Genomic DNA, 13048 nt, shown 5'->3' with positions numbered 1-13048 from the left:
CAGGATCTTAGTTCCCCGATCAAGGATTGAACCCCGGGCCTCAGCAGTGAACGCACCAAATCCTAACCACTGGACTGCCAAGGAACTCCCCTGGGATTTTAGATATTTGAAAATGTTTGTGTTCAATAGATTTTTTTTTAATTAAGGAGTAACTTATACGATGAAGTATACCTTTCTTACATATATAGGTTGATTAATTTTTACCTATATATATTTTTACCTATACTCCTTCTAGGTCAAGATATGAAACATTTTACACCAGAAACTAACACAGCACTGTAAATCAACTATACATACTCCAATAAAATAAATTTTTTATTTTGAAATTTTCTTTTTCTTTTTCTTTTTTTTTTTAAAGATCTTATGTGGCCAATTTACTAGTTTTTATTTATTTATTTATTTATTTATTTATGGCTGTGTTGGGTCCTCGTTTCTGTGCGAGGGCTTTCTCCAGTTGCGGCAAGCGGGGGCCACCCTTCATCGCGGTGCGCGGGCCTCTCACTATCGCAGCCTCTCCCGCTGCGGAGCACAGGCTCCAGACGCGCAGGCTCAGCAATTGTGGCTCACGGGCTCAGTCGCTCCGCGGCACGTGGGATCCTCCCAGACCAGGGCTCGAACCCGTGTCCCCTGCATTGGCAGGCAGACTCCCAACCACTGTGCCACCAGGGAAGCCCCTAAAATAAATGTTTTAAAAAGTTAGGGAACATTTGTATCACCCCAGAAGATTCCCTTGTGCCCATTTATAAAACCTCCCTTTACCCCAAGTAAAGCACTATTCAGACTTCTGTCATCATAGATCAGTTTTCCTGTTCTTGAATTCCATATAAATCATACAGTAGGTACTTTTTTGGTGTCTGGCTTCTTTTGCTCAACATACCTTTGAGATCCATCCATATTGTTACATTTATTAGTAGTTCATTCTCTTTTATTATTGAATAGTATGAATATACCACAATTTGTTTATACATTGTACTGTTGATGGCCATTCAGTTGTTTCCAGTGTTTGTCTATATGATGAACATTCTTATACATGTCTTTTGGTGGACATATACATTCATTTCTCTTGGATGTATATCTAGGACTAGCATTTCTGGGTCATAGGGTAGGTGTGTATTTAGCTTTGATACATACTGCCAAACAGTTTCCAAAGTGGGTAGACCCAGTTTACCCTCCCACTGGCAATGTCTGAGAGTTCCAGTTGTTCCACATCTTGTCAACACTTGCTATTGTCAGTCTTTTTAATTTTAGCCATTCTGGTGGTTTTTCATTGTTTTAATTTGTATTTTCCTGGTGAATATTGATGTTGAGTACCTTTTCGTATGTTTATTGGCTATTTAGATATTCTCTTTCCTGAAGTGCTGTAAGTCTTCTGTACGTTTTTTTAAAAAGTTGGATTGTTTGTATTTTTCATATTGATTTTGTAGGCATTTTAAAAAAATTTTAGAAACATAGACTTTGTCAGATGTGTATTGCAAATATTTTCCCTGAGTCTGTAACATGCTTATTTATTTTCTCAATCTATTTGATAAGTAGAATTCTTGCTTTTAGTGAAGACTAAGTTATCACTTTTTTTCCTTTTGGGATTAAGTGCACCTTGTGTCCTGCTTAAGAAATCTTTGCCTATCTAAGGCCATGAAAATATTCTCTTGTGTTTTCCTCTAGAAATTTGATTGTTTTAAGTTTCACATTTAAGTCTATTACCCACTTCAAATTGATGATTCTTGACATCATAATAAGAACATCATAACTGTTTTTGACATCAGTTGTTTTATAACAGAAACTAGGCATTTTACAGTTACAAAATGAAAATCTTACTTGGAATATGTTGGATTCAACCACTTATGCACAGTTTTTCAAAGTATTAATGACATGAAATGCCCATTCTTCCTTTTCTCTCTACATGTTCATTTGCTGGCATGTGATATCCATGGTAAAATATAAATATACTTATTTTTCTACAACTTTAGAGTAACTGACCTTTCAAGAAAAATAACACTAGATATTGAATTTGTTGTTTTAGACCTGTGCCCCACAGTCTATAATTTCTTCACTAGAATTTAATCTAGGGAAAAAATGGAATATTTTGTAAAAAAGGGTAAGGTAGGAAGTATTGAAATGGTAATGTGGGCTGTATTTGATCCGATGTTCTTAGACAAGTAGTCTTGATGTTTCTTAACCTTTACCTTAATCCAAGGAGGAAGGGAAGGAAGTATTTCATGGCTGGAGAGACTACTCTCATTTTAAGGCATGCCCCCCTTTTTCTTTTTCTTTTTAAAATTATTTATTTATTTATTTATTTTGCCCCCCTTTTTAATATCTTCCTTTCCTCTCAATCATAGTCACTTGAGGTGTTTGAAATTAATTGGGTCTAAAATTTCTTCTAGTTCTGACTTTCTTCTAAGATTTATAATCTATATAGGAAAGCACCTTAAAACATTATTTAAATTCTTTGAAACAAAGGTGAAACTCAAGAAAGGAATCCTGCTTCTCTTCATAATGTGCCACTGACATTGTACCTTTGGACACTTACATGATTTTATATTTTTTGTCATTCTTTGTGTCTTAAATTTTGTTTGTAAAATGGGGAGAATAATAAATGCCATTGCACGTGTTTATCTTCCAGAGATGCTATGAGATAATACGAAATCTCATTTGCACTCCTGGGCTAAGTGCTTGATGCCACATTTTTGGAGGACCACAGGCAAACAAAACCGGGTTCAGAAGAAAGCTGTCACCATGGTTAGGGAACTGAGTGGTAGCATTTGCGTAATAACTTATTCTGGATGTTCCCAGAAAGCTGAACTAGGATCTGAAATGGACAGTTTAAGAAATTTGAGTTTCACTACATTTAAAGAGGAACTTTTTAAACCATTAGAGTTTTTCTGAAATGGAAAAGTATAACTTCTGTATACTTGGAAGTGTCTAAGCAGAGACTTTACAACCCAAAAAGGGAGATATTGGAGGAAATTCAAGTATCAAGTGGCAGGGGAAGGAGAGGTAAGGTAGTTAAGATATCTACTCCAATTCTAATATTCTAATTTCATTGGTCATAGGGATCATATTTTTTTTTTATTATTATATAGAACTGTTCTTGTGATGGTAAGATTTCAGGTATGATTGTATGTGGTAGTAATAAAGGGAACTCATGAAGGATCTTTCAGAAATAGTAGCTAACACTTCTGTGCCACATTTGTAGTCCTGAATGTGAATGTTTCAATTATGCATACATTTTTGTAGTCAGCGACTCAGTTTCCAAAGCTTTTTGTTAAAAAGTAAAAGTGGACATTTTAGATTTTAAAAAGAGGTATGGGGGGCTTCCCTGGTGGCGCAGTGGTTGAGAATCTGCCTGCCAATGCAGGGGACTTGGGTTCGAGCCGTGGTCCGGGAAGATCCCACATGCCGCACAGTGACTAGGCCCGTGAGCCACAATTGCTGAGCCTGCGCGTCTGGAGCCTGTGCTCCGCAACAAGAGAGGCCGCGATAGTGAGAGGCCCGCGCACCGCGGTGAAGAGTGGCCCCCGCTTGCCGCAACTGGAGAAAGCCCTCGCACAGAAACGAAGACCCAACACAGCCATAAATAAATAAATAAATAAATAAAATTTTAAAAATAATAAAGCAAATAATTAAAAAAAAAAAAAGAGGTATGGGGATAGAGGAATCAGTTTATTGTTATGAAGGTAAAGGAGAATGTCAATATTCAAAGACGGCTTTCTGGCAGCTGTCAGGCACCAGTGCTGCTGACAGCTGGCAAACTCAGTACATGATTCTTTCTGAGATTGACATTCCGATCTCCTTTAGCATCTACACTTCCTACTGGAAAAACAGACCAGCAAGTGGAAATCTGATCTCTGAAATTAAGAGTAGAATTTTATTAGCTGGTATTCTTAATTGAATGATGATTACTTAAAGTATCAAAATAAAGACAAGTTTATAACCATTTGAATTAAAAATATGGTTGCCAATTTTGTTGCTAATGTAAATATTTGATTTTGTTGGTAGATAACTTATATTATTCACATGTGAATTTTGACAAAATCTCAATTAACCAGACTCCTGCCATTTCCAAGTTTAAATTTTGTTTGTAATCTACCCCTTTTCATTTTGCAGCACATAAAATACTAGAATCTCAGAGAAAAATCTTGGTATCTTTTAAAAAGAATTCTAACTAGTGAATTTTTTAAAATAGCATCTTTGTTGAAGGAAAGAGAATCTGAAGGAATAAAAACAAATTTGTAATTGTCATCTCTCAGTAAGCATGTGATGAGGCTTGTTTTCAATTCTGGAAGAAAACAATTTGAGATTGCTAGTAAAGCTTTGAATTTATAGAGTGCTTGGGATACTACAAAAGAAAAAACCTTTAACTTTTACAGTCTAATATATTTGTGAGCTCTATCAGTAAGAGAATAGTTATACCTTTTACAAGATTTGTTATTTAAGAGGTAAAGTGTCAGTGGAAAACACTAATGATTTAATTAAACCAAAAATATATCAGGAGTTAGTTATTTAGTTACGGGAAGAGCAGGGGGGCAATTGATATGAAAGAGTGTTAACTAACATTTTCTGCTTGATTGTAATGTTGGCTTTTAAATGAGGTAAGAAAAATGATTTTATCTAATGATATCAAAAAATCCCAATGTATATGCTGAGTTTATATTTGTACACATACAGAGGTACATTTTAAAATATTTTATCTGGGTGTTTGGCGTAATGTGGGTTTTTTTTAACCCTCTGAAAAGTCACATTAATTTTTTAATCAGTGAAATTTGTAAAATGCTTCGTATGAAAGGTGCTGTTTAGATCCTTTATCTTTTTGATTACTGCATTAATGGAAAATGCTTTTGCCTGAAATTCCAATTGCAGTTTTGGAAATATTGATAGAAGATGGTCTTTGTTAAGCTGTTTCCTAGTATAATATCTTTAGAATTTTGGTTGATATTTAATTTTTATACATGGTTTGATCTACTTGTTTTTTCCTGATCCAGAGTTTTAATGTTTGTTTTAAATAAATAGCTTTGCAGTGAGTGGTACCCCAAGCAGCAATGAGATATTCTAAAATCTAGAGCTGTGCTATTCAGTAGAACTTCCTACAGTGATGGAAATATTCTTTATCTGTGTTATCCAATATGAAAGCCCCTACCTACGTGTTCTGTTGAGTACTTAAAATATGGTTGGGGTGACTTCCCCGGTGGCGCAGTGGTTAAGAATCCGCCCGCCAATGAAGGGAAGCCAGGTTTGAGCCCTGGTCCGGGAAGATCCCACATGCCACGGAGCAACTAAGCCCGTGCGCCACAACTACTGAGCCTGCGCCCTAGAGCCCGCGAGCCACAACTACTGAGCCCGTGTGCCACAACTACTGAAGCCCTCACGCCTAGAGCCCATGCTCTGCAAAAAGAGAAGCCACCACAATGAGAAGCCCACACACTGCAACGAAGAGTAGCCCCCGCTCGCTGCAACTAGAGAAAAACCGCGCGCAGCAACGAAGACGCAACGCAGCCAAAAATAAATAAATAAATAAAAGACTTGACCTTTAAAAAAAAAAAATCTTAAAGAAAAAAATGTGGTTGGGTAACTGAGAAACTAAATTTTTAATTTTTATTAACTTAAATTTAAACTCAAATTGGCACATGTAGCTAGAGGCTATTGTATTGGACACTACAGTATTAGTGCTAGTATTAATAATAGATTTAGAACAGGTCTTGGTAAACTTTTTCTGTAAAGTACCAGATAGTGAATGTTTTAGGCTTTGCAAGTCATATAGTCTCTGTTGCAAGTACTCAACTCTGCTGGTGGAATACAAAAGCAGCCATAGACAACACGTAAATGAACGGATTTGGCTGTGTTCCAATAAAACTTTATTTATTAACACTGAAATTTGAATTACATCTAATTTTCAAGTCGCATGAAACAGTATTCTTCTGATTTTTTTCAACCATTAAAAAATGTAAAAATCATTCTTAGTTCACAGGCCATACAAAAGCAGGTGAGAAGCTGTAGTTTGCAGAACCTTGACCTAGAGTGTTTATAAGTAGCAAAGATAGTGATATAAAAATTCATGTGTTAATTCAACAAATATATATTGAGTGGCTATCACAACTGGGCACTATTTTGAGAGCTGAAGATACAGCAAAATAGCAATAAAAATTATAGTCAACATCCATGTTTTCATGGAGTTTACATTCTGGTGGGGGGAGACAGATTTTAAAAATGAACAAATATATGTCAGGTGGTGAAAATGAAATTTTTTAAAAATAAATTTATTTATTTATTCATTTTTACTTTTGGCTGCCTTGGGTCTTCGTTGCTGTGGAGGGGCTTTCTCTAGGTGCAGTGAGTGGGGGCTACTCCTCACTGAAGTGCATGGGCTTCTCATTGTGGTGGCTTCTCCTGTTGCGGAGAAGGGCTCTAGGCACGCGGGCTTCAGTAGTTGTGGCATGCAGGCTCAGTAGTTGTGGCTCACGGGCTCTAGAGTGCAGGCTCAGTAGTTGTGGTGCATGGGCTTAGTTGCTCCATGGCATGTGGGATCTTCCTTGACCAGGGCTTGAACCCGTGTCCCCTGCACTGGCAGGTGGATTCCCAACCACTGAGCCATCAGGGAAGTCCGAAAATGAAACTTTATGAAGAAAAATAAAGAGAAAAGAAAGTGCCAATGGAGGATGACATTTTATTATAGGGTAGTTAGATAAAGCTTGTTCGATAAGGTGACTTTTGAGCACACACCTGAATGAAGAAAGGAAGTGGGCCACGTGGCTATCTAGGGGAAGAACATTTTGGTCAGAGGGAAGGGTAAAAGCAAAGGTCCTGAGGCAGGAGCATGCTTTACCAATTCAAGTAATAGGAGAGATGTAGAAAATTGACAAGAATTGTATTTCAATAAAATTAACCCACTTTGAAATTCTTCCATCATTTGCATCAGATATGTATAAGTATCAGTAAAGGGAACTATATTTCTATCAAAAGCAATATAGGGACCTTTCCTTCTTAGCTTTCTAGAGCATTCTTTTTGGAAAATAGTTTAAAACTATGTTGATTGCCAACACATTAAAAAGAACCCAGTAGACCCCATCATGGAAACTTTTTGAAGTCTTTTTTGGACTGAAGTATGAAGGAATTACAAAATGATCCATTAAAAACTGTAAAGCTTTTGCTGCACTTTTAGAAATATTTAACAGGTTTCTGGTTTTCAGATGGGAATTCCTTTACCATCTATTCACTACTGGACTTCATATGTTTATAAAGACCTTTGAGTTCAAGGGGGAAAATGCACTTCAATCTATTTTGTCCTTGTCTTTTAAGTATTTTTTAGCACCTAAGAAGAACATCCATGTAGCCTGATTATAGATGGCTTTAATGTCTCCTTCAAGTTCTGAATACTCAGATAGTCAAATCTTTTTCTCTTGGAAACTGTACTCAGTTCCTTCTGGTGTTATTTACAGCACACAAAGGCTGCTTGAAAAAATATTGAGAGATATTTAAATGTCACTGTCAGAGAGTTTAAAAGGTTCAGGGGACCAGGACCTTTTTCCTTTAGGTCACCAAATCAAAAGCCATCTTGCTCTGTAGTAACTAAAAGGTGTTTTCACATGAAGGTTGTTCATGTGAAACTTTTGAGCTAGTTTTCTTTCTTTTTTTTTCCTGTTCAGAATCCCTTTAGTGTGCAGTTAAAAGTTTCACAGTTAGCTTAAAAAAAAAAAAAAAACTTAAAAAAACCCACTATCAAACTTACAGCAAAGTTGCAATACTGTACAAAAAACTATTTTTTTCCGGAAATTTTGAGAGTAAGTTGCTGACATGAAGCTCTATCACCCTTGAATACTTTAGTGTGTGTTCTACCTTCTCCTACATAACCACAAAACAACCATCAAAATCAGGAAATTAACATTGATCTATGACTACCATTTTTTAAAATATTTGTTTATTTATTTGGCTGTGCCGGGTCTTAGTTGCGGAGTGGGAGATCTTCGTTGCTGGGTGCGGTATCTTTTAGTTGTGGCATGTGAAACCTTAGCTGCGGCATGTGGGATCTAGTTCCCTGACCAGGGACTGAACCTGGGCCCCCTGCATTGGGAGCACAGAGTCTTAGCCGTTGGACAACCAGGGAAGTCCCCATGACTACCATTTAATCCTCAGACCCCATTCAGATTTCTCCAGTTGCTTCTATAACGTCCTTTACTTCAGAAGGATTCAGCTCAGAATCATGCATTGCATTTAGTTGTCACGTCTCTTCACTCTCCATCTGGAATAGTTTCTCAGTCTGTCAGGACCTTGACACTTTTGAGGATTACAAGCCAGTTATTTTGTAAATTACCCTCAGTTAGTTTGTTTTCTCACGTTTAGATTCATGTTGTGCATATTTGACAGGAATATCACAGAAGTGATGCTGTGTTTTTTTTTTTATATATAAATTTATTTATTTATTTTAGGCTGCGTTGCGGCTTCGTTGCGGCGAGCGGGGGCAACTCTTCGTTGCGGTGCGTGGGCTTCTCAGTGTGGTAGCTTTTCTTGTTGCAGAGCATGGGCTCTAGGCATGCGGGCTTCAGTAGCTGTGGCACGCGGGCTCAGTAGTTGTGGCTTGCGGGCTGTAGAGCGCAAGCTCAGTAGTTGTGGCGCACGGGCTTAGTTGCTCCACGGCATGTGAGATCTTCCCGGACCAGGGCTTGAACCCATGTCCCCTGCATTGGCAGGCAGATTCTCAACCACTGCGCCACCAGGGAAGCCCTACACCCCGCAACAAAGAACCTGCACGCGGCAACAAAGATCCTGCATGCTGCAACTAAAGACCTGGTGCAGCCAAATAAATAAATAAATAAATATTAAAAAAACAAAAAAGAACAAAGGAGAGTTTCAATTTCTTTCTTTCTTTCTTTCTTTTTTTTTTTTTGGCTGCACTGGGCTCACTAGTTGCGGTGCATGGGCTCAGTTGCCCCATGGCATGTGGGATCTTAGTTCCCTGACCAGGGATCGAACCCATATCCCCTGCATTGGAAGGCATATTCTTAACCACTGAAGCACCAGGGAAGTCCCGAGAGTTTCAACTTCTAGTAATAGAAGAGTACCTCCTATTGAACCAAACTTCCAACAGATAACAATTATAGGTTCTGGACAAAATATGAAAAAAATCTGATACCTGTTACTAACTTGTTTTTATGGCTTTTTTGCCCAAGGGCAGGCCCCAGTTTTAGCATCAGGGTGACCAAAACTTGAGTAGATAATCCATAGTTTTACTAGCTTAAAAAACGATAGCAATCACAACAGTTGGGAGGCAAAGGGGGAAATCCTAGAATGGAGAGGGCAGAGAGGGCTTTTTGTGTATAAATTCTCTGGCTGGACCAAATCTTTAGCTAATCCTTGAACTACACATGTATGGGTCACACCCTGAGCAATCCATCAAAGGTGAAAGTAACTGAATAGAGGTTTACACTTCTGCAAGAGTGACCAACTTATCCCAGGTTCCCTGAGGCTGTGTAAGTTCTGTGGTCTGGGAAAATCCTCAATCCCAAGTATACTGGGACAGTTGGTTATGCTAGCTGCTGCCCACCACAAATGAAACAGAATTTGAGTTTAACTACATGCTTTAAAAAGTAAAATAAACAAAGAAAAGATCTACATGCTTCAAAGGAACATAACAGACTCCAGAAATTCTGTAATATCTTTATAATGTCCAGGGTACAATCCAAAATTTTTAGGTTATATGAAGAAACAAGAAAATGTGACCCATACTCAAGAGAAAAGGAAACCAAAGGTGACTGAGCCCAAAGTGACATAGGTATTGGACAAGGATCTTAAACAAGTATAATAATTATACTCAAAGATGCAAAGGAAAATATGCTTGTAATGAATTAACAAATAGGAAATCTAGCAGAGAGACTAGAAAAAAGAACAAAATGGAAATTCTAGAACTAAAAATTACAATATCTGAAATAGAAAACTCACTGGATAGGCTTGACAGCACATTAAGATGAGAGAAGAAAGAGTAAGTGAACTTGAAGATTTATCAATGAAAATATTCAATCTGAGCAACAGAGGAAAGAACTTTGGGGGGGGAAAGAATAGAACCTCAGGGAACTGTGGGAAAATATGAAAAAGTCTAACATACATGTAAATGAAGTCCTAGAAGAAAAGGGGCAAGAGAATGGAGGAGAAAAAGTATTTGAAGAAATAATGGCTGAAAATTTCTCAGGTTTGCTGAAAAACATAATTTTACACATAAAAAGTTCGGTGGACCCAAGTGGGATAAATGCAGATAAAACCACACCTAGACATATCATAGTCAAACTGCTAAAAACCAAAAGTCAGGAGAAAATCTTGAAAGCATTCAGAGAAAAAGAATACATATATATAGGAAGACAACAATACAAAACATCACTGACTTCTCATCAGAAACAACAGAGGATAGAAGATAGTGGAATGCCATCTTTAAAGTGCCAGAAGAAAACTGTCAACCCATAATTCTATGTCAAGTAAAAACAACCTTTAAAATTGAAGGCAAAAAAAAAAAAAAAAAATTGAAGGCAAAATAAAGATATTTCCAAATAAATGAAAACTAAGAAAAGTTGTCATTCACACAGCTGCCCTACTAGAAATGCTAAAGGAAGCTCTTTAGACTGAAGAGAGACAATACCAGATAGGAACTCAGGTCTTTATGAAAAAATGAAAAGCACCAGAAATGGTAAGTATGTGGGTAAATACAAAGTACTAATTTGTTCCTCTTAATCTCTTTTTTTTTTTTTTTTTTTTTTTTATAGCTACTTAATTTATTTATTTATTTATTTTTGGCTGTGTTGGGTCTTCGTTTCTGTGCGAGGGCTTTCTCTAGTTGCGGCAAGTGGGGGCCACTCTTCATCGCGGTGCGGGGACCGCTCTTCATCGCGGTGCGCGGGCCTCTCACCATCGCGGCCCCTCCCGTTGCGGGGCACAGGCTCCAGACGCGCAGGCTCAGTAGTTGTGGCTCACGGGCCCAGCTGCTCCGTGGCATGTGGGATCTTCCCAGACCAGGGCTCGAACCCGTGTCCCCTGCATTAGCAGGCAGATTCTCAACCACTGCGCCACCAGGGAAGCCCCCTCTTAATCTCTTTAAAGTATAATTGCTGCATGGATTCCTTTTATTCTCCTTGAGGCATATTTTAGGGAGGATAAAGAGAAAGAATAGTCCTGCTCTGAAGAGGAAATCAGCAACTAAGTCTTCCAAAATAGTATCCTTATTAAATTTAGAGTGCTCAAATCTGAAAAACTTTACTGTAAGTAGCTAATATTTGTAATCCTTTTCTTTTCAGATATTAAACCAAACGTGGAACTGAAAAGCACTCAAGAGCAGTCTGTGCCCACAGGTAACATCAGGTCTTTCCACTCTAAAAATACACCTTTACTGAATAGACCAAAGGAAGAGGAATATTCTGATTGCAATAAAAATGCTATGGAAATGTGTTGGGGAAAAAATGTGGTTTTCTCTTCCTGATACAAAAATAACATATCCATTTAGATCATATAAGTTCTTTGGCATCACAGAGCCAAACCATCTACCTAACGTTAATCACTGGTTTTTTATTTTCTTTTCAAATCTTTTCAACTGATTGGTTTGAATAAAGACAGTTTTTGTTGAATAATATAGTAGCTTATATTTGAACAACTTGTGCTTTTCACTCAGGAACAGTGGTCAGCAAACTTTTTGTAAAGGGCCGGAGAGTAAATATTTTAGACTTTGTGGGCCATATATGGTCTCTGTTGCATATTCCTCTTTATGTTTTTTACAATCCTTTAAAACTGTAAAAACCATTCCTACCTCCTGGGTCCATACAAAAACAGACCATGGCTAGATTTGGCCTCAGGCCACAGTTTGCTGACTCCTGCTCCAGAATAAACTATAAACATTTAAAATAATCTATTTCCTAAAAATAACTTCTGTGTTTTCTCCATTGATTAACTCACTTTGTTTGAAACAAAGCTTTTGCTACATTACAAAATTTACCACTTAAGTGCCTTGTTATATTACTGTGAGTTGTAACCTTATGTTTTTTGGTTTTTGACTTTTAAATATTTATTTATTTATTTATTTATTTATGGCTGCATTGGGTCTTTGTTGCTGCGCGCGGGCTTTCTCTAGCTGCGGCGAGCCGGGGCTACTCTTCGTTGTAGTGTGCGGGCTTCTCATTGTGGTGGCTTCTCTTGTTGTGGAGCACGGGCTCTAGGCACGCGGGCTCGGTAGTTGTGGCACGTGGGCTCAGTAGTTGTGGCTTGCGGGCTCTAGAGCACAGACTCAGTAGTTGTGGCGCATAGGCTTAGTTGCTCTGTGGCATGTGGGATCTTCCTGGACCACGGCTTGAACCCGTGTCCCTTGCATTGGCAGGCGGGTTCTTAACCACTGCACCACCAGGGAAGCCCTAACCTTATGTTTTAATTGAACCTGTACCTCATATTAGTTGTTCAGGCGTGCACTTTATGTCCATTATTTCAGGCTTGAGAAAAGTAAACTATTTAGAGTCTTACTGTCTAAGAGTATATGTTATAATATGCAGAAAAGAGAAACTTTACCTATAAATCAAAACCTGAGTCCATGATGACCACATTTTCAGGACCTCTTAGTCATGGATTTTATGTAATATGTTTCCATTTTACTCCTACATGCCAGTAAAATGTCCTGCTCCATGTGTTCAGTCATGCCTGCAGCTGAAAGGAAGCCCCTGCAGTTTCTAATCACCTCTCTTATTTCAGCCCCTCCTTAGTGCCACAGGATTCAGTGTCTTTATTTGTTGCATGTAATAGATTCTCGGCAAATATTTTATTGAAAATTGGGAAGGAGTTTGATAGCAAGCGGGTATCTTTTCTGTTCATTTCCTTTGTTATCATCTTTTTGTTAAGCTACCGTGCTTATATGTGAAATAATTCCAGCTACGTCTTGCCTTCTTCCTTACTTCTAATATTATCAATATTTATTGTACAAAATTATATTTTTGTTAAACTTGATTTTTGTTAAGTTTGCTGTTTATTTAACCATGCTTTTTTTTTTTTAAATGTATTTTCCAGCTCTGTCTTTTTTTTTTTTTTTTTTTAATTT

At 37.7% G+C, this 13048-nt stretch overlaps 1 protein-coding gene across 1 annotated transcript in view; it reads left to right on the top strand.

The window, feature by feature from the left end:
- IKZF3 (IKAROS family zinc finger 3) overlaps positions 1 to 13048 on the top strand; it is an 81134-nt gene that overhangs the window by 8727 nt on the left and 59359 nt on the right. The window contains exon 2 of the mRNA XM_036837045.1: positions 11271 to 11324. Within this exon, the coding sequence (XP_036692940.1) occupies positions 11271 to 11324 (54 nt within the window). The remainder of the gene's footprint in view (positions 1 to 11270; positions 11325 to 13048) is intronic.

This window comes from Balaenoptera musculus, chromosome 20 (assembly GCF_009873245.2).
Source record: "Balaenoptera musculus isolate JJ_BM4_2016_0621 chromosome 20, mBalMus1.pri.v3, whole genome shotgun sequence".
Lineage (NCBI taxonomy): Eukaryota > Metazoa > Chordata > Mammalia > Artiodactyla > Balaenopteridae > Balaenoptera > Balaenoptera musculus.
This window is presented reverse-complemented; position numbering and strand designations above follow the sequence as displayed.